The following is a 22,153-nucleotide window of genomic DNA, read 5'->3' on the forward strand; positions in this document are numbered from 1 at the left end:
CGGTAAGCCTTCAGTCGTGGCTATAGGGTGGTTTAGATCTTATCCTGTGTTGAATACACAATCCTAATAACCTTACCAACAGTTCAGTGTCTACCACTCCTCTCTGCCAATTCCTTCACTGCCCAACAAATACAAATTTAAAACACTTCATCTATCCAAATATCACCCAAACCCTCCTTTCCGTTGCTCCCAAGACCTCCTGCTCTCTAGCTCCCTTGTCTCCTCCTCCCATACTTGTCTCTAGGACTTCTCCAGAGCCTCTCCCATCCTCTGGAACTCACTACCCCAATCTGTCCGGCTATCTCCTTCTCTGTCCACTTTTAGGTGATCCCTGCAAACTCATCTCTACAGGGAAGCCTATCCTGCTTTCAGCTAATAACCAAATCTTCTATCTCACCTATCAGTTAATACCTAACAGTTATTAACTTTTGTTGCACCAGCCCCTCCCTATTAGATTGTAAGCTCGCAGGAGCAGGGCCCTATTAACCCTCTTGTATTAACCACTTGCCGGCCATCTGCTGCAGTTGTACTGAGGCAGAATGGCACGGCTGGGTGAAACGACGTTATGTAACGTCGCTTCGCCCTGTGGCCACTAGGGGGCGCGTGCGTGCCCTCTGCTCACCCACGGAGCCGATGCGAGTGCCCGGCTGTGGCAATCACCGCCAGGCTTCCGTGATCACTCGGGGCAAAAGGAGAACCGGGATCTGTATGTGTAAACACACAGTTTCCGGTTCTCAATTTCCGGTTCTCTGAGGGGAGAACAGACAGATCGTCTGTTCATACAGAGTATGAACAGTGATCTGTCATCTCCCCTGCACAGTCCCCTCCCCCCTTTAGTTAGAAAACAAACTAGGGAACACATTAACCCCTTGATCGCCCCCTAGGGGTTAACCCCTTCACTGGCAGTGACATTTTTATAGTCAATGCATTTTCAAAGCACTGATTGCTGTAAAAATGCCAATGGTCCCAAAAATGTGTTAAAATTGTCCGACGTGTCCGCCATAATGTCGCAGTCCCAATAAAAATCGCAGATCGCCGCCATTACTAGTAAAAAAAAAAAAGAATAATAAAAATACTATAAAACTATACCCTATTTTGTAAACACTATAACTTTTGCACAAACCAATCAATATACGCTTATTGCGGGTTTTTTTAACATAAATATGTAGAAGAATACGTATCGGCCTAAACTGAGGAAAAATATATTTTTTTATATATTTTTGGGGGGATATTTATTATACCAAAAAGTAAAAAATAATGCGTTTTTTTCAAAATTGTCGCTCTTTTTTTGCTTATAGCGCAAAAAATAAAAACCGCAGAGATGATCAAATACCACCAAAAGAAAGCTCTATTTGTGGGAAAAAATTATGTCAATTTTGTTTGGGTGCAAAGTGGCGTGACTGCGCAATTGTCGGTTAAGGCGACGCAGTGCCGAATCGCAAAAAGTGCTCTGGTCAGGAAGTGGTAAATCCTTCCGGGGCTGAAGTGGTTAAATTGTTTCAATATTTATGTTAATCAAAAACAGAGGTCTTCGTTGCATACCTTTGCACAAACTGATGAAGCCGCACTGCCATGTCAACAAATACATCAAATACACAATTTGAAGAATAAGCGTTCTTGTGTGATGAGAGCCTGTGATGTGGGCTGTAGAAATTTCCCCACCATGTGATTCTATAGCTACAATCTCTTTCTGATTGTGGCGTTATATAGGCTGGAGATGACAATACAAGAGTGGTGCTTCCCTGTCTGCATTTCTGCCCGCTTAATTAAAGTGATTGTAAAGCCTAAACATTCTTCACCTTAATGCATTCCTTTCATTAAGGTAAAAAATGTTTAAGTGTCAGCATCCCCCCTTACCCCCCCCCCTTTACTTACCCGAGCCCTCATTTGATCCATTGCTGTACACGTCTGCACCTCTTCTCTCCCCTCACTTCCAGGGTCTTGATGGCTTTGCTGGGGCATTGGCTGCCAATCAAAGTCAGTGATGAGAGAGCGGGGGGGTGCTTGAGTCACCTGTCTGTGTCAATGGATGCAGCAGCGGAGCTCAGGTGTGAGCATGCATGAGTGCCCCTCATGGGAAGCGGCTTCCCATAGGGGCACTGGACGGAGTGAGGGGCCAGGAGCGCCAGCGAGGGACCCGAAAAGAGGAGGTTTGCGGCCACTCTGTGCAATTCCATGGCGCAGAGCAGGAAAAATAGACATATTTGTTTATTTAAAAAAAAAAATTTCATTACCTTTACAAAGCCCCGCACTTACCCCATTTAGGAAGCAGGCGGGCAGCGTGTCCCACGGCTTTCTTCTTCCTCCTGTGGTGTGGATCACAGCGCGTTCCGCTGTACATCTCCCTCCTCCTCCTAGGCGTCCAATAGGATCGCCTGACCTTTCAGCCAACCGGGAAACGGGTATCAGACCCGCGCTTCCTGATTGGCGGATATTCATTTGCTTTTCTAATACACCAGGGTGGGCTCCAAGCGCAATGCTCTGCTCCCCGAGTCCCCGAGGTCTATTACAGCTTATGGCTCTACTCAGGTGCTTCAAAAAACACCCCCCGCTGCTGTAATTCATGCTCTCTGCATCCTGGATGGGGCCCGGTGCATGAATAGGGGGTGCATGAATAGGGGGCACCCCCTATTCATGCGCCGGGGCCCATCCAGGATGCCAAGGACATGCTATGCATGAATCTATCCATTAACCGTATAGGGAGTGGGGTAGATAGAGGGGCGGAGCCTGTGCGCCTTAATGGATGGGTCATCCCTGCTCCCAACTGTCCCTGATTTTGAGGGACTGTCCCTGATTTGGAACAAAGTCCCTCTGTCCCTCTTTCCTCCTCATTTGTCCCTCATTTTGGTCTGATCCATATAGTGTATGCGCAATTTATATTTCAAAAAGTGTTTCCCAGTGCTAAACCTTTCTTCCAAATTGCTGCATTCGTAAATTCCAAAAACCAATATAAAGGAATAGTAGTAGTGCAAAAGCACTTTTGAGTTTAAATAATCTTTTTGTTATATAACTCTCCTTGTTCCCATCTCATAAAGTTGGGAGGTCTGCTTCAGGCCGGGTTCACACTATTGCAAATTGGATGTGGGTTTTCCCTGCATCCAATTCGCAATAGCAGGAGATTGTGACTGTCTGTCTATGGAGCCGGTTCACACATCTCCGCAGCGGCTCCGGTGCGATTTGCACAGGAGTCCTGTGCGTCTTTTGGTCCATTTCAGGTCCAAATTCAGCCCAAAATTCGGGCTGAAATCAGACCTGAAACTGTGAATGGATTTGCCCACGAACTCGAGCCGCTGCGTGTTCCAATGTGAACCCAGCCTTGAGGTTGCTATGAGCTGCACTCTGCATGGCTGGCAGTCAAAGTAGAACTATAGGCATTTTTTTTTTTTCATTTTGGATAGAGCAAGGGAGGGTTATAACCCTTATCAGATTTTTTTTTTTCACCATCTGTGCCCCATTGGGGAGATTTCCCTTCACTTCCTGTCCCATAGCCAAAACAGGAAGTGAGAGGAAATCCTGTAAATCAAGAGAATTCCTTGGGGACCCCCCAGATCACTTTGGAAGATTTCCCCTCTATTACTTTTCTGGGGACAACCCAAAATTTGAGTAATTTCTTTTACTTTCACTTTCAATCATAATGGTAAACAGGACAAATGGAGAGGGGGAATCTCTTTACCGGGGGCACAGACAGCAATAAATACTGACAGGGTTTCTAATCCCTCTCTACTCTATCCAAAACGAAAAAAAAAAAATTGTTGCCTTTAGTTATTCTTTAAAGTAATTTTTGGCAGATTTAGTCATGGAAAAAAAACGAGAAGAATTATGACGACGCATCAACGTCTTTACTGACTTCTCTCCGTTCTGTGTATGCTGTATTCCCCCGTCCATCCCCTCCCCCCTCATACAGACCATGGGGGGTTGCATTGCGGAGATCCACAGGCCGCAGGAAATTAAAGCTGTAATGAAAACAAGCAGAAGTTATCTCAGCCTGTCATCCCAGGCTGTTTTCCCAGGATAGGGTTCTGTCGGTGAGCTCTGAGCCTGGTCTGGGGTGTCATCTAGAATATTAGCATTAGATAAATATCACAGTTTAGATACTGTGATTGCTCCAAGGGCAGGGTGTACACATGGTCCTCCTCTGGAAAGGAAGGACCCTGGCCATGGTCACCCGGGGTGCAAGACTCCTATTGGGGACTGGGGTACTCTTGTGCTACTCAACCGAAACCAGGCGCACCTCACAAACAAGCTCCACTCAAGTACTCGGTGGGGCTCCCCCAAAGGGAGACCCCATGGGAGGGGAGAACCCAACCATAAGGACACATGACCACTCCTCCAAGACTTTCAAGGCAAGTCTGAGGACCTATTCCTCAGGAGTGAATTCAGTACCTTGCGTTTTACAAAAAAGTGCAAAATAAATAAGTGCTTTGGGGTGCCAAAGGGCAGGAGCTGTCCTTCCAGATGGTATAAAAATTTCTCAAGTCCCACCCAAAAGGCCCAGCCCAGGAGGCAGGTATGGAAAAAAAAGTGTGCAGGGGTGCTGTGACCAAGGTGCCATACTTAAAACTCAGTGGTTATCCCATAGTAATCTTTTCTGGCACCCTTGGACTGCCACTCCAAGGGTATGAGCACCGTGGGCTTTTCTCAGCTCATTTAGCTCATTCAGGACATTTAGTACCTTTAGCGCTAATACCAGGGCCGTCTTTAAGGCAGGGCAAAAGGGGCAGCTGCCCTGCGCCCTGTCATTGTTGTGGGGCCCAAAACAGCTGCCTCATACTTGCCAACTATCCGGGTTTAAATTCCCTTGAAGGTTTATTCCTGTGCTGTGTCCCGATATCTCAGTGTGAAGTGCTGGTACTAATGCTGCCCAGCTCTGCCCTATTGTTGTGTGCAGATGACTCACCTGCAGACCCCATATTTACATGTAAATAACCGGCATTCATATGTAAATAGCGGCAAGAATACTAAGTAAATAGCTGCGGCCGATGGCATTGATATGTAAATAAAGGCGGCATTCCTATGTATATAATGCTCCCCTGCTGTGAGGAGATGATGTAGCAACTAATCAGTGAGCCGTAATGTGTGCTGTAACCTCTAGCAACTAGTCAGTAAGCAGTAATGATATGCTGTAACTGCTGGCAACCAATCGCAATTGCTGCCTGATCTGATACAGAAAACAGATTTTAAGTCTAACTGCTATTTATTGTATGTCTCAGAGTAGGTGGAGAGGGAAATTGCATGGGGGGGGGGGGCCCTAAGAAAAATTTTGCCCAGGGTCCAATCTATATTAAAGACGGCCCTGGCTAATAGACTTCCAGTTCCATAACAGAAGCCCCCGATTACTCTATACACATACCTACTTTGCTCCCATGTCCTGCTGCTGTGTCCATTGACACAGACAGCAGGACACGGGCCCCGTCCCCCGGCTCCCCTTTCATTGGATTTGATTGACAACAGCAGAAGTTGGAAAGACCGAGTTCAGGTAAGTAAAAGGGGGGCTCTGGGGGGCTGCTGCATCACAGGAGTTTTTTTTTACCTTAATGCATAGAATGCATTAAGGTGAAAAACCTTGCGGGTTTACAACCTCTTTAATGCATTATCTGCATTGTGGTAAAAAAACAACAACCATTGAGTGCAGCCATGCTGGAACAGTAAAGGGTCTTCAACCCAAAATGTTGCATTAAGGTTAGATAAGATGTAGCATTAAAGTGGGTGTAAACCCTTACAACCAACTTTGACCTGCAGGTAAGTCTAGATTAAGGCTTACCTGTAGGTCCAAGAAATATCTCCTAAACCTATACGGTTTAGGAGATATTTACCCGAAGACAGCCACCGCTGTCTACGGCGCATGCACCGTAGACAGCGGCGCGCAGGCGCACTGGGGCAGGCCGCAGATCGCGGCGATACGCCGCGAGTGTCGGCTCCCATGCGCATGCGCGGGAGTGACGTTATCGCGGCTCCGGTGAATCACAGCACTGGAGCAGCGAGACCCGGAAGTCGCTTCGGGATCCATGGCAGCGGCGAAGAGGAAGACGGAGGACCGCTTCGGGGGCTTCGTTCTCAGGTAAGTTATTCATAATGAGCTAGTATGCTATGCTAGGTTTTTTTTGCCTTTACTTCCTCTTTAACAGTACTTTTACTGGAAACACATGAATTCAATCAATTGGCGGATGTCCACATACATTTTGGTATACAGTATGTGCTAAATGGTTCTTTGAAAGATAACATCATTTTTTTGTGTAGCACCCTTCTAGTGAGGTACTATGCTGTTAGGTAAATTTTGCTATTTTTGAGCTTATCTATAATCATTGAAGCTGTTGGTGATTGCTTTGCACTGATCAGAGTCTTACAGGCTGCAAGCATAAATGCTTCTCCCTACGAGTGGATCAGGTCAATGAGCATCCTGAATATTTATGGGTTTTTTTTCCCTGGGGAGATGTGTCCAATAGGTGGTTGCTGGTGGCTTAAATAGTCTGGGGCTGGGGCAGTCTCCATTCTTGTCCAGAAGGACAAGAAAGCCAGTGAGACCCTGAAGTGAGGGGAGAGAGGGGAGAGAAGAGCTGCAGCTGAACATGGCACTGGATCGAACGAGGGCTTGGGTAAGTAAAAGGTGGGGGGATGGGGGGGGGGTGAGGGGGGATGCGGTTGCCTAAAAATATTTTTACCTCAATGCAAGGAATCCACTAAGGAAGTGTCTACCTGACTCCAAGGGAGGCATCTAATTACCCAAGTACTTGTGAGTACAGACCTGAGGACAGGACCTGGGTGACTTTTGCTGCTGTTAAGCCCCTGATGCACTTAAAGCAGAGCTCCACCCTAAAGTGGAGCTTCCGCTCATTGGAACCCTCCCCCCCTCCGGCGCCACAATTGGCACCTTTCAGGGGGGAGGGGGGTGCAGGTACCTGTACAGTACAGGTATCTGCACCCACTTCTGGCATAGATATCCGCAGAATCTGCAGATATTTACGCCCCTTTCCGCAGGTCCCCCGCGGTCTGCTGGGAAACACACGGATCCCAGCTGGGACCGTCCTTATTGCGCAGCGCGACTCGCGCCTTCGCGCAGTAGGGAACCAGGAAATGAAGCCGCAAGGCTCCACTTCCTGATTCCCATACCCCAGATGGCGGCGGCAGCACCCGAGAGACGATCGAGAGATCGGCTTCGAGTGCTGACATCGCGGGCGCCCTGGGCAGGTAAGTGTCCTTATTTTAAAAGTCAGCAGCTGCAGTATTTGTAGCTGCTGGCTTTTAAAAAAAAAACGGCGGAACTCCCGCTTTAAGACTAAGACCGCGTACACACGGGCGGATTGTCTGCCCAACTTAGTTCGCTGAACCGTGTTTCAGCGGACAATCCGCTCGTGTGTGGGCTTCAGCTGACTTTTTCAGCGGACAGTCTGACGGACTTATGCCGCGTACACACGAGCAGACTTTTCAACATCCAAAGTCCGACGGACTGAGTCCGTCAGACTATTCGATCGTGTGTGGGCTGCAACGGACTTTTGACTCGCCAAAGTCCGAAGGACTTTAGAATATGGAACATGCTTCAAATTTTCCCGACGGAACTCCGCCGGACCCGGTCCCTTCGAAAACTCCGCTCGTGTGTATGCTATTCCGACGGACTAAAACCGACGCTAGGGCAGCTATTGGCTACTGGCTATGAACTTCCGTATTCGAATCCAGTCGTACGTCATCACGTTCGAATCCGTCGGAGTTTAGTGTGATTGTGTGTGGCCAAGTCCGCTCCGCCGAAAAGTCCGTCAGAACTCCGTCGGAACTCCGGCAGAACTCCGACAGAACTCCTTCGGAAGTCTGTCGGACATAAGTCCTCTCGTGTGTACGGGGCTTTAGTCTTTCGGAATTTCCGTAATTTTGTCCGTCCAAACTTGGTTTCAGCGGACAGTCCGCTCGTGTGTAGGCAAGTTGGACGGACTAAGTATGGCGCATGCTCAGAAAGGATTTACACGCCAAAGGTTGCATTGCAGTGTATTGGACGTCGTATTTCTAGTCCCGTCGTATGTGCTGTACACGTCATCGCGCAAGCTTTCAGCGGACTGTCTGTTCATCGTGTGTGGTCAAGTCCGTTCATTCAAAAGTTGAACGGACTGTCTGTCGGATTGTCTGACGAACTTAGTTGGGCAGACAATCCGCCCGTGTGTACGCGGCCTAAGGCTTGCCTGGCCTGGAACATTGCTTATGGTGTCCAAGGGTTGTCTATTCCCAGAGCTATTGCTAACGGGACTTTTATAAGGAGTTGTTTCAGAAGAAAGGGTGTCCTCTTATGTTTAACATTCTGGAGTATCCCACAACTGCCTGTGTTCTATCCAAGTTATCCAGCAATACATTTTAAAAACGGCAACCCCTAGACAATTCATTGGGCAACAAATGTGGATACTACTGTGTGCCTGGCTGCCATTTCATTGATGGGAAAGAGAACCTGGGAGAAGATAGCGGGACCAGCCAGAGGGTCTGCGCTACATTTTATAAAAAATATTCTGAAGACAGCTGAACACTGACATTCCCTCGTTGACTTCTCAAGCATGAATTGGAATTTGGTGTCAGGCATGTCTTCTTCCGTGATGCAGAAAATGAATTAGCAACAGGGATTTGGTGGCTGATGGATTCAGCGAGGGTCCCTCGGAACCCACCAATGCTCTCCATCACCTGTTAAGCTCTGGGTGTTGATGATGGTCACTGAGCTGACATTGGTGGCCTCTGCTAATCGCCATTCATCCTCCATGTCAAATGGAAAGCAGAGACTGTGGGGGCCTCTTTGTCTACCTGGCATGGAAGGCTCCCTCGTGCACAGGGTGTGATGGATGGCTTTTCCTGTGATATGGTGAATGGGTCATACAAGTGCCCTCTCCCCTCCTGCAGATTTCTCCATGAACGTGCTTTTGCATTGGAATCCTGAAGATTGCATTAGGTGATAAATGAACCACTGCAGTGCTGGAAAATACTCTCCGCAGCCGAGGTGCTTCACTGTTTTTGTTAGGTCTGAAATATCAGTAGACTTTTTTTTTCCAAGACTGCGATATGGTATATTTGCTATTTCAACACATTTAAGTTTTCCAAAACCTTACTTCAGATCCAAGCTGTCAGTTTTGATTCTACCCATACAGTATTAATCCAAACATGTCATTGCAGCTTGATGGTACCATCTACATTAACCATTCTCAACCAGGATTTCTTCAGTTAGCTCCTGCTAGGGTTTCTTTGAGCTGGGATTGATTGACCTCCAATTTCATGGTGCCTGCAATAGTTGCAGCGCCTAAGTCACCTGGCAATGCCAGCAACATGGCACCAATTATATTTTCAGCTGTCTGTAAGGGTAGCATTCTGACCACCTTTGTAGGGGAATTGTTGCCCTTGAACCCTAATAAAGTAGTGTTATTACGTTTCCCCCAAGATCTAAAAATTATTTTAGCAGTTTTCAGGGATAAAAAGGTTGAGAAAGGCTGGTCTACATAACCTGTGTCAACTTTGCCTGCTGAAGCCACCCCTTAAACCAGCCTTTCTCAACCCTTGAATATTTTCAGATGTCTGGGGAACCCCTGTTAAAAACAGTTGGAGGTTAGTGGGAAAATGCCCTTCCCCATCCTACCTTACAATGATGGGCAGATTCCCCTCCAACAGACAGATAAAAAGATCATTGGTGTCATGCTACTGGCTCTGCCAACTGGTCTTGGCCTTGGAACTATGCAAAGACCATCAAATGGGAGGTCACTCAGTCATTGCTCAAGAAAACCCTAGCAACAATTAATTAACGAATTAAAACGAAACTAAACTAAACGATTTTTTTCCTTTTGCACATGTCTACTATGGGATCATCTTCAGCCTTGGGGCACAGTCCCATAGATTTTCATTTATATCCAGCCCTAAGACACATCCTTATAAAAGTCTATGGTGCTTTAAGATATTAAAGTCTCAACATCCCTGTCTACCCAAAACCTAAGGACAAGTTCTTGGTGGAAGGCATCTGCAACAGTCATAGACCTGACCTATGTGTCGTTGTTGTGTCTCCTAGGTGTGGTTCCAGAATCGAAGGGCAAAGTGGAGGAAAAGAGAGAGGTTTGGGCAAATGCAACAAGTACGAACTCACTTCTCTTCTGCCTACGAGCTGCCACTACTGACCCGAGCTGAAAACTATGCCCAGGTAATTCATGTTTCTTTCTATTCTGCTGTGTGTTGTTCATGAAAACATTTACCAACAGAGGTAGTTAATACCTAGATCAGGGTTTCTCAACCATGGTTCAATGGGACTTTAAGGTTTCTTCCACATATTAATAGAGGTTCCTTGAGCAATGAGCAATTTCTGCCTCTCAGATAAGTTTCTACTGATATCATTGGTCTTTTTAGCTATCTGTAAGGGGTAATTCTTCCCAATGATCACAAGAGTAAGGACCATCCTTTCCGATAACCATCACACTAACGTATCATGAGTTGTAGATTATTAGCAGGCGTTTTTCCTGGGAATGAAAAGTTATTTTAAGGGTTATTCTGTGTTGAAAAGGTTGAGAAACGCTGACCTAGGTAGAAAGCCAGAAAAGGGGGTAACTTCTAACCAGTACTTAGCTACTAAGCCAGATAAAGAGGCAGCATGCAAACAGCTCCCATGTTGTAACCAGCTCCTGTCTCCAGAACAAGGTATGAAGGCAGCGAGTATCCAACACTCATCTATTTACTGAGTCAAATAAATAAATTTTCCACATTTGGTCACCAAAAACGTAAATAGATTTTATTGCGATGTTATGTGATATAGACCGACACAAAGTGGCACATAGTTATGAGGTAGAAGTAAAATGATAAATGGTTTTCACAATTTTTTACAAATAAATATCTGAAAAGTGTGGTGTGCATTTGTATTCAGCCCCCTTTACTCTGATACCCCACAACTATAATCTAGTGGAACCAATTGCCTTCAGAAGTCACCGAATTAGTAAATAGAGTCCCCCTGCGTTTAATTAATCTCTGTAAAAATACAGCTGTTCTGTGAAGCCCTCAGAGGTTTGTTAGAAAACCTTAGTAAACAAACAGCGTCATTAAGGCCAAGGAACACACCAGACAGGTAAGGGATAAAGTTGTGGAGAAGTTTATTGCAGAGCTAGGTTATAAAAAAAAATATCCCAAGCTTTGAACATGTTCAATCCATCATCTGAAAATGGAAAGAGAATGGCACAACTGCAAACCAAACAAGACATGGCCGTCCACCTAAACTGACAGAGATCCACAGCACAGGGGGGAGAATCTGTCCACAGGACAACTATTAGTCTTGCTCTCCACAAATCTACCCTTTTTTGGAAGAGGGGCAAGAAGAAAGACATTGTTGAAAGAAAGTCATAAGAAGTCCTGTTAGAAGTTTGTGAGAAGCCATGTGGGGGACACAGCAAACATGTGGTAGAAGGTGCTCTGGTCAGATGAGACCAAAACTGAACATTCTGGCCTAAAAGCAAAACGCTATGTGCGGTACAAAACTAACACTGCACATCACCCTGAACACCGTAAAACATGGTGGTGGGAGCATCATGTTGTGGAGATGCTTTTCTTTAGCAGGGACAGGAAAGCTGGTCAGAGTTGATAGGAAGATGGATGGAGCCAAATACAGGGCGATCTTAGAAGAAAATCTGTTAGTATGCAAATGACTTGAGACTGGGGCAGAGGGTCACCTTTCAGCAGGACAACGACCCTAAACATACAGCCAGAGCTACAATGGAATGGTTTAGATCAAAGCATATTCATGTGTTAGAATGGCCCAGTCAAAGTCTAGACCTAAATCCAACTGAGAATCTGTGGCAAGACTTGAAAATTGCTGTTCACAGACGCTCTCCATCCAATCTGACAGAGCTTGAGATATTTTACAAAGAAGAATGGGCAAAAATGTCCCTCTCTAGATGTGCAAAGATGGTAGAGACATCCCCAAAAAAATAACTAAATGTGGAAAATTTCAAGGGTGTATGAATACTTTTTCAAGGCACTGTATTTACTGAGCAAGATAAAGAGGATGAATATTACCAACACATACTTATCTACTGAGCCAGATTTAAAGACAGCACATCTGACATCTAATTTCTTAACCTGATATGGATGCAACATATAACCAACAGCTAATAACTGAGCTAAACAATTAGGCAGCATGTAACACTTAAATTTTAACCACTTAAAGCGGGAGTCCGCCGGGACTCCGCGTTTTTTTTTTTTTTTAAAGTCAGCAGCTACAAATACTGCAGCTGCTGACTTTTAAAATAGTGACACTTACCTGTCCAGCGCGCCCGCGATGTCGGCACCCGAAGCCGATCACTCGAGTGCTGCCGCCGCCATCTTGGGTATGGGAATCAGGAAATGGAGCCTTTCGGCTTCATTTCCCGGTTCCCTACTGCGCATGCGCGAGCCGCGCTGTGCAATGAGGACGGTCCCCGCTGCCTCTGGGATCTGTATGTTTCCCAGCAGGCAGCGGGGCACTTGCGGAAGGGGGCGGGCACTTGCGGAAAGGGGCGTAATGTACGCCCCTTTCCGCAGAGAGCTAGCCCGGAAGTGGGTAACTGCACCCCCCTCCCCCCTGAAAGGTGCCAATCGTGGCGCCGGAGGGGGGGAGGAATCCGATGAGCGGAAGGTCCATTTTAGGGTGGACCTCCGCTTTAAGGACCAGGCCTCTTTTTCAGATTTGGTGTTTACATGTTTAAAACAGTTTTTTTTGCTAGAAAATTACTTAGAACCCCCAAACATTTTATATTGTTTTTTTTCTAACACCCTAGAGAATAAAATGGCGGTCATTGCAATACTTCTTTTCACACCGTATTTGCGCAGCAGTCTTACAAGCGCACTTTTTTTGGAAAAAACTCACTTTTTTTGAATAAAAAAATAAGACAACAGTAAAATTAGCCCAATTTTTTTTTATATTGTGAAAGATAATGGTATGCTGAGTAAATTGATACCCAACATGTCACGCTTCAAAATTGCGCCCGCTCGTGGAATGGTGTTAAACTTTTAGCCTCAAAAATCTCCATAAGCGACATTTAAAAAATTCTACAGGTTGCATTTTTTGCGTTACAGAGGAGGTCTAGGGCTAGAATTATTGCTCTTGCTCTACCGATCGCGGCGATACCTCACATGTGTGGTTTGACCACTGTTTTCATATGCGGGCGCTACTCACGTATGCGCTCGCTTCTGTGCGCAAGCTCGTCGTGACGAGGTGTTTTTAAAAACCTTTTTTTTTTTCTTATTTATTTTAATTGATTTCATTTATTTTTACACTGTTTTTAAAAAAAAAATAAAAAATGGATCACTTTTATTCCTATTACAAGGAATGTAAACATCCCTTGTAATAGAAAAAAGCATGACAGGTCCTCTTAAATATGAGATCTGGGGTCAAAAAGTCCTCAGATCTCATATTTGGACTAAAATGCAACAAAAAAAAAAAAAGAAAAAATGACATTTAAAAAAAATATACCTTTAAGAGGTATGGGCGGAAGTGACGTTTTGACGTCGCTTCCGCCCTCCTATGGTATAGAGACGAGTGGGGGACATCTTAGCCTCACTTGTCTCTATACCCAGCTAGGAAGAGGACCCGATCGCCTCCGCCGCTCCCCACGGCTCCAGTAAGCGGCGGAAGGTGCGGGAGGGCACCTCTCCCGCCGCCGATAGCGGTGATCTCGCGGCGAATCCGCTGCAGAAACCACTGTTATCGTACAGCCGACCGGCGCCTGAAGAGATGGATATCTCGGTTGTGGCAGCAGCTGCTGCCGTTACCGAGATATCCCTCTTCAAAAATAGGACGTACATCGTCGTGCGCTGGTCGGTAAGTGGATAAAGTAGATATCTAGATATAATGTATTAAATACTTAATTATGGATCTACTGTATATAGCAGCCTTTCTCAACCTTTTCAACACAGAGGAACCCTTCAAATAGTTTTCCGGTCTCAGGGAACCCCTGCTAAAAATTAGAAATCTACAACTCATGATACATTAGTGTGATGGTGTGTGGGAAGAATGGTCCTTACATTTGTGGTCATTGGGAAGAATTACCTCCTTACAGATAGCTAAAAAGATCAATGGTGTCGGTGGGAACTTATCTGAGAGGCAGAAATTGCCCAATGCTGAAGGAACCCCTAACAACCTCTGGAGGAACCCTAGAGTTCCACGGAACCCTGGTTTAAAATCACTGGTATATAGAGAGGCAACATGTAACCAGCACCTATCTATTGAGACAATTCTAGTGAACTAGGTGCGGTTGCAACAAGAAATTGGCACTCATTAACTCATTGCAACTAGGACCAATGTACTGATACAGATACAGAAATGACATGTAACCTGGGTCTACCCACTGAGCCAGAGAGAGAAGCAACATAGTTACATAGTTAGTCAAGTTGAAAAAAGACACAAGTCCATCTAGTTCAACCATAAAAAATAAATAAATAAATAAAATAAAAAATATCATAGAATCCAATATAACCAATCCTATACCCACAGTTGATCCAGAGGAAGGTATAATCTAATGAGCTAGATACAGAGACAGCATGTAATCTGCGTCTCGTAGAAAAGGAACCCCACTAGAATAGAGAACCTCAAATGCTTTAAATAGCAGTATAAAAATATAATTTAGGGACATCAAAAATACAACATACAAAAGCCATAGACCAAGTGTGTCAGCTACCCAAGGAGGGGGGACCCCAAACCCTGCAATGTACTGATCCAGATACAGAGACAGCATGTAATCTGGGGCCATCTACTGAGCCAGATAGAGAAGCAACATGCCAGCAGGTAAATTATCTACTGAGCCAGATACATGTACTGGAAACAGCAGGTAACCAGGTCCGATCTAGTGAGCCATGTAGGAATGCAACAAGAAAGTGGCACCCATCTCCTGGGCCCAGTGCCAGTAACCTGGACCGACATACTGATCCAGATCCAGAGACAGCATGCAACTAGGATGTATCTAATGAGCCAGATACAGAGGCAACATACCAGAGTCAGCAGGTAATGCAACAAGAAAGTGGCACCCATGTACTGGGCCAACTTATAACCAGGACCAATCTAATGAGTCAGATACAGAGACAGCATAGGACTTGGGTCTATCTACTGAACCAGATAGAGAAAAACCATGCCAGAAAGTCAGCAGGTAAGTTATTTACTGAGCCAGATGCATGTACAGGAAACATCAGGTAATTAGTTCATATCTAGTGAGCCATGTAGGAATGCAGCAAGAAAGTGGCACCTATCTTCTGGGCCCAGTACCAGTAACCTGGACCGACATACTGATCCAGATACATAGACAGCATGCAACTAGGATGTATCTTATGAGCCAGATACAGAGGCAACCTATCAGACAGAGTCAGCAGGTACCCAAGACCTATCTAATGAGCTAGAGCTAGATAGAGAGGTGGCATTTAACAGGGTTAATCTACTGAGCCACGTACAGAGACAGCGTGCTCCCTGGGTCTATCTAATGAGCCAGACAGAGATGCAACGAGTAACTGGCACCCATATACTGAGTCAGATCTATTATAATTATTATTATACAGGATTTATATAGCGCCAACAGTTTATGCAGCGCTTTACAATATAAAAGGGATACATTTTATATTATAAGGTAGCATGTATCCAGTGAGCCAGATCTAGAGGTAGCATGTATCTAGTGAGCCAGACAGAGAGGTAGCATGTATCAGGACCTATGCTATTGAGCCAGATAGACAAGCAACATGTCAGATAGAGAGTCAGCATGTAGTCAGAACTACTCTACCGAGGTATATACAGAGACAGCAGGCAACCAGGACCTTATAAGCCACGTAGGGATTCAACACGAAAGTTGCACCTATCTACTGAGCCACCTAGAGAGGCAACTTGTAACCAGGATCAATCTATTGAGCCAGATACAGGGAGCCGAACAGAGATACAGGTAACTGGCATCCATCTACTGGGTCAGATATAGAGGCAGCATGTATCTAGTGAGCCAGATACAGAGGTAGCATGAATAAGGACCTATTCTACTGAGCCAGATAGACAAGCAACATGTCATATAGAGAGTCAGCATGTAGCCAGAACTACTCTACCGAGGTAGATACAGAGACAGCAGGCAACCAGGACCTGGATCTTGTAAGCCACGTAGGGATTCAACAAGATAAGTTGCACCTATTTACTGGGCCACCTAGAGAGGCAACTTGTAACCAGGACTATTGAGCCAGATACAGGGAGTCGAAGTCCGAAAAGAGATACAAGTAACTGGCATCCATCTACTGGGTCAGATATAGAGGCAGCATGTAACCAACTGATAATTTCACCCCCACCAAGCTGTAACGTAGGAAAGTTAATGCCAAACTTTAGGAAATGTCACAAAGTCTAACGTGGCACAACAGACATGCGACCTATGCCAAAACCTCAGTCATGTGATTATAGGCAGGTCCATAAAATAAATATCATATTGACATAATACAAGAAAAAGCTGTAAATAAATCACAAATAACTGTATGTAACAGATGGCTGGATTAGGAAACAAATGATGCTTTAAATGATGGAAGCCTCCACTTTGATGTAGGTGTGCTTTAAGAAGGGCTGGCACACTGAAGGCAGTTGGTGAGTCAGGATGACATTTCCCCAAACTCCTGACATCCCGTCCATTTCTTCATTTCATCACCAGGCAGTCAGAGAGGAGTCAGGGGAGAAGAATGAGCTGGAACAGCGGGAGGAGAGGTCAGATGTTTGATGAGCAGGAGAGCTCTGTTCTTCCATCCACATCTGGAGCCTGGTCCTCCTGCATTCCGCACACTCCCCTCCACTCCCTCCTCAGGGATGGGGGGCCATCTGTGAAATATGAACCCCAGACAGACAGATGGGGGGCACAGACAGGACCCACCAGGGGAAGGGGACACACACCTACCTTCCAGAGAGGATGACATACACTCATCACTTTATTCATCTCATCTATCATCTATTAATAATACATTTATCTCTTATGCCGCGTACACACGACCAGACTTTTCAAGGGACTAGGTCCGACAGACTTTCGGCGGAGTTCTGACAGAGTTCTGACGGACTTTCCGAATGAACGGATTTGGCCACACACAATCACACCAAAATCCGACGGATTCGAACGTGATGACGTACGACTGGACTAGAATAAGGAAGTTCATAGCCAGTAGCCAATAGCTGCCCTCGCGTCGGTTTTTGTCCGTCGGACTAGCATACACACGAGCGGATTTCTCGGTAGGAACTGGGTCCGGCGGAAAAATTTGAAACATGTTCCATTTCTAAAGTCTGACGGATTTTTGCAAATCAAAAGTCCGCTGCAGCCCACACACGATCGAATGGTCTGCCGGAATCGTTCCGTCAGACCTTTGATGTCGAAAAGTCCGGTCTATTATCTCTATCTATCTATCTATCTATCTATCTATCTATCTATCTATCTATCTATCTACAGTGCCTTGAAAAGGTATTCATACCCCTTGAAATTTTCCACATTTTGTCATGTTACAAAAAAAAAAAATGTAAATGTATTTTATTGGGATTTTATGTGATAGACCAACACAAAATGGCACATAATTGTGAAGTGAAGGAAAATGATAAATGGTTTACACATTTTTTTCAAATAAATATGTGAAAAGTGTGGGGGGCATTTGTATTCAGCCCCCTTTTACTCTGATACCCCTAACTAAAATCTAGTGGAACCAATTGCCTTCAGAAGTCACCTAATTAGTAAATAGAGTCCACCTGTGTGTCATTTAATCTCAGTATAAATACGGCTGTTTTGTGAAGCCCTCAAAGGTTTGTTGGAGAGCCTTAAGCCCCGTATACACGAGTGGACTTTTCAACATCCAAAGTCCGACGGACTGAGTCCGTCAGACTACTCGATCGTGTGTGCGCTGCAACGGACTTTTGATTCGCAAAAGTCTGACGGACTTTAGAAAATGGAACATGCTTCAAATTTTTCCACCAGAACTCCGCCGGACCCAGTTCCTACTGAAAAGTTTGCTCGTGTGTATTCTATTCCGACGGACTAAAACCGACGCTAGGGCAGCTATTGGCTACTGGCTATGAACTTCCTTATTCGAGTCCAGTCGTACGTCCTCACGTTCGAATCCGTCGGAGTTTGGTGTGATTGTGTGTGGCCAAGTCCGCTCAGTCGAAAAGTCCGTCAGAACTCTGTCGGAAGTCTGTCAGACTTAATCCCTCGAAAAGTCCGCCCGTGTGTACGCGGCATTAGTGAACAAACAGTTTCATGAAGGCCAAGGAACACACCAGAAAGGTCGGGGATAAAGTTGTGGAGAAGTATAAAGCAGAGTTAGGTTATATAAAAAATATCCCAAGCTTTGAATGTCTCACGGAGCTCTGTTCAATCCATCATCTGAAAATGGAAAGAGTATGGCGCAACTGCAAACCTACCAAGACATGGCCGTCCACCTAAACTGACCGGCTGGGCAAGGAGAGCATTCATCAGAGAAGCAGCCAAGAGGCCCATGCTAACTCCACAGCTCAGGTGGGAGAATCTGTCCACAGGACAACTATTAGTCATGTTCTCCACAAATCTGACCTTTATGGAAGAGTGACAAGAAGAAAGACATTGGTGAAAGAAAGTCATAAGAAGTCTTTGTGAGAAGCCATGTGGGGGACACAGCAAACATGTAGAAGAAGGTGCTCTGGTCAGATGAGACCAGAATTGAACTTTTTGGCCTGAAAGCAAAACGCTATGTGTGGCGGAAAACTAGAACTGCTCATCACGCTGAACACACCATCCCCACTGTGAAACATGGTGGTGGGAGTATCATGTTGTGGGGATGCTTTTCTTCAGCAGGTACAGGGAAGCTCGTCAGAGTTGATGGGAAGATGGATGGAGCCAAATACAGGACAATCTTAGAAGAAAACCTGTTAGAGTCTACAAAAGACTTGAGACTGGGGCAGAGGGTCACCTTCCAGCAGGACAACAACCCGAAACATACAGCCAGAGCTACAATGGAATGGTTTAGATCAAAACATATTCATGTGTTAGAATGGCCCAGTCAAAGTCCAGACCTAAATCCAAGTGAGACTATGTGGCAAGACTTGAAAATTGCTGTTCACAGACGCTCTCCATCCAATCTGACAGAACTTGAGATATTTTGCAAAGAAGAATGGGCAAAAATGTCCCTCTTTAGATGTGCAAAGATGGTAGAGACATCCCCAAAAAGACTTGCAGCTGTAATTGCAGTGAAAGGAGGTTCTACAAAGTATTGACTCCGGGGGGCGCCATACAAATGTATTCCCCCCCCCCCACACTTTTCACATATTTATTTGTAAAAACAATTGAAAAACATTTATCATTTTCCTTCCCTTTCACAATTATGTGCCACTTTGTGTTGGTCTATCACATAAAATCCAAATAATCCCGCCTCTAATCTCTATCTATCTATCTATCTATCTATCTATCTATCTATCTATCTATCTATCATCTATCTATCTGTATTAGATTTTTCTCTTTTTGGTAGCCCCCGGATCCCCCCGGTAGACTTGTTGTTTCCCTTGGTAACATTGACAATGGGATCTTTACACCCCAATATTTGGGGTCACCCCTCATCCCCGTCATTGTCAGTAGAATGGGGCTCCCATTATGTAGAATGTAATAACTGGGTGGGAAGGTGAGCCTGACATTTTCGGTAGACCGGGCCTTTTATGTCCCTTCCTTGGCTTTGTTATATTTTAAAGTAACATTTTTTTTTTTTTGTATCGTTTCCCTGCAACCCCACAATGTGCATTAAAACATTTTTTTTTTGTGGTCTTGGTGTCCGCGAGGTTCTTTGGGGTCATTCCAGGCCATATTATAATTGGAGCGGTTTTCAGGGAAATTCGTGGTTTCCAGTTACACTCCTTAATGTATTCTACCAATCAGACGAAGATGTGAATTCCGGGGACACTGAGTGGCAGAGAACGCAGAGAAGAAAGGCCAACGCGGACTTAATAGGCTCTCATTAATTTACATCGCCAGTTGTTCGGATCCTGTAAATATTAAAGAAGAAATCCAGAGTACAAAGAGGAGATTGTTCTGTAATGAGGGAGGGGACATTATCACAAAATACAACTAGTTACAACCTACGCTATCCAAAAAGCTTAAAAATTGTTTTTTTTGGCTGGAGCTACACTTAAAAAATGTACCTGTTCCGACTTATAAACAGATTTAACTTACTATAAGAACAAACCAAACAACCCAACTTGTTTGTAACCCGGGGACCGCCTGTGTATATATATATATATATATATATATATATATATATATATATATATATATATATATATTACAAATGGCGGTGATCAGAAACTTATAATGGGACTGCGATGGGAAATCTGACACTAACTGGCACTGGGCGGAACTGGCTAACTGCCACTGATGTCACCAATGACTCTAATGCCACGTACACACGACTGGACTTTCCGGCAGACTAGGTCCGATGGAATCAGTTCATCAGACAATCCGATCATGTGTGGACTAATCCGATCGTTTTTCTTTTTAAAAAACCAACGGACCTAGAAATAGAACATGTCTTCTGTCCGACGGACTCAACTCCTATTGGGAAAACCGTTATTCTGTATGCTGGTCCGACGGACCAAATACAATGCAAGGGAAGCTATTGGCTACTGGTTATTGAACTTCCTTTTTTAGTCCCGTCTTACGTCATCACGTTCAAAATGAACGGACTTTCGAACGGACTAAGTCCGTTCGTGTGTGGCCAAGTCCGTTCGTTCGGAAGTCTGTCGAAACTCTGCTGAAAAGTCAGTCGGGAAGACCGTCGGACATAGTTTGCCGGAAAGTCTGGTCGTGTGTATGCGGCATAATACAGTGATCAATGTATAATGTGGGCAATGTATGCTGCTTTTTACTAAAGATCTCTTTGTTTCTTATCCTTGCTTTGCAGGGATAACAAACAGAGAGATCGTTCCCTCTGTACAGAACTCTGTGTTGATTGTCAACACAGAGCTCTGGGCTGTGATTGGACACAACTGATCAGCAGGTCCCAGCCATGAATCATTAGCCGGGGACTTGCTGACAGACTCCTGTTGTGTACATTCACAGCGGGTGTCGGTGGGGGGGTTGCAGGCGTGTACCCTAAACCTGGAAGTTTTGGACCTACCAGTACCTTGTTTTGCCAGCGTGGGCCGCCCATCCCCAGTACATTGTGGGTTGGCGGTCCTTCAGTGGTTAAAGGGGAATCATTTTGATGCACTTCTGTCACTCAGGAAAGGCCTATTTTTGTGCAGCAGTTTGAAAGGGCCCCTAAATCTGACCACCTTGTACCGGCTCCTCTCCTGGACTGAAATGGCTTACTCTGATTTCACTGCACACTGTGAGCTTCGCACATTAGAAGTCATTTAGAGCCTACCTCATTTCCTAGATGGAGGACGTCCAGCATCATTTAGCACTTTCCTCCATAATTGGGTGGAAGTCCTCCTTACGGAGATGAGCAAAAAGGAGGTGTTTTGTAGTGCTAATCAGGAGCAAGCAGCCTAGGACAGGAAGTGAGTTACTGGCAAGATCAAAAAAAAAAGCCTGTAAAAAAATAAAAATAAAAAAAATAATGCAGTCACCACATGTAAGGACTGGTTTAGATACACTTGAAGTTCTTTAGATCCATAAGTAAAAAAAAAATACACATTTTTTTTCCTGCTTTCACAGCACATGATAAAAGATGAAGGATCCCCAGTACAGAACGGGAATATTAATGATGGCTGCCTAGACGCACTCCCTGTGGAATGCTGGGACTGCGCTATGTAATCCGTCAGTGACATCGGAAATCTAGAGGCGGTGTGCTCTGCTTTAGCCGCGCGTTTCACCGCCACGCACATTATTGATGAGAAATTCACCTTTGGGCTTATAACAGGAGCCTCCAAATCGTCTGACTCTGAATTATTTGTACAGGGGCTCGGAGGAAAGGGATATTTGACAGCCGGGAGTAGTCAGGAAACATTCATCATAAGTCCAACGTTAAAATCTGAATCCTCTTAAAGGGGAAGTGCGGCACTGGTGATTTCCCTAAAAAACACATTTTTAATTATTGTTGTACGGTGTGTTTGAAATTCATCCTTTGTGTTGCTCACGTATTCGTATGTGCTTGTTCTTCTGTATGGTGTCATATGTGGAATTCCAGGTTCTCTTCCCTATAATTATATTAAATTTTTGCTGTTTAATGTGCCTATATTCTGCCTCCC

At 45.0% G+C, this 22,153-nt stretch overlaps 1 protein-coding gene across 1 annotated transcript in view; it reads left to right on the forward strand.

Annotated features, from left to right (window-relative positions):
* Positions 1–22,153, forward strand: part of ALX4 (ALX homeobox 4) — a 35,110-nt gene that overhangs the window by 9,603 nt on the left and 3,354 nt on the right. The window contains exon 2 of the mRNA XM_077453477.1: positions 10,016–10,144. Coding sequence (XP_077309603.1) covers positions 10,016–10,144 — 129 coding nt within the window. The remainder of the gene's footprint in view (positions 1–10,015; positions 10,145–22,153) is intronic.

The sequence above is a fragment of the Lithobates pipiens genome, unplaced genomic scaffold, assembly GCF_037356315.1.
Source record: "Lithobates pipiens isolate NorthernLeopardFrog02 unplaced genomic scaffold, aLitPip1_a1.2 Scaffold_24, whole genome shotgun sequence".
Taxonomy (NCBI): domain Eukaryota; kingdom Metazoa; phylum Chordata; class Amphibia; order Anura; family Ranidae; genus Lithobates; species Lithobates pipiens.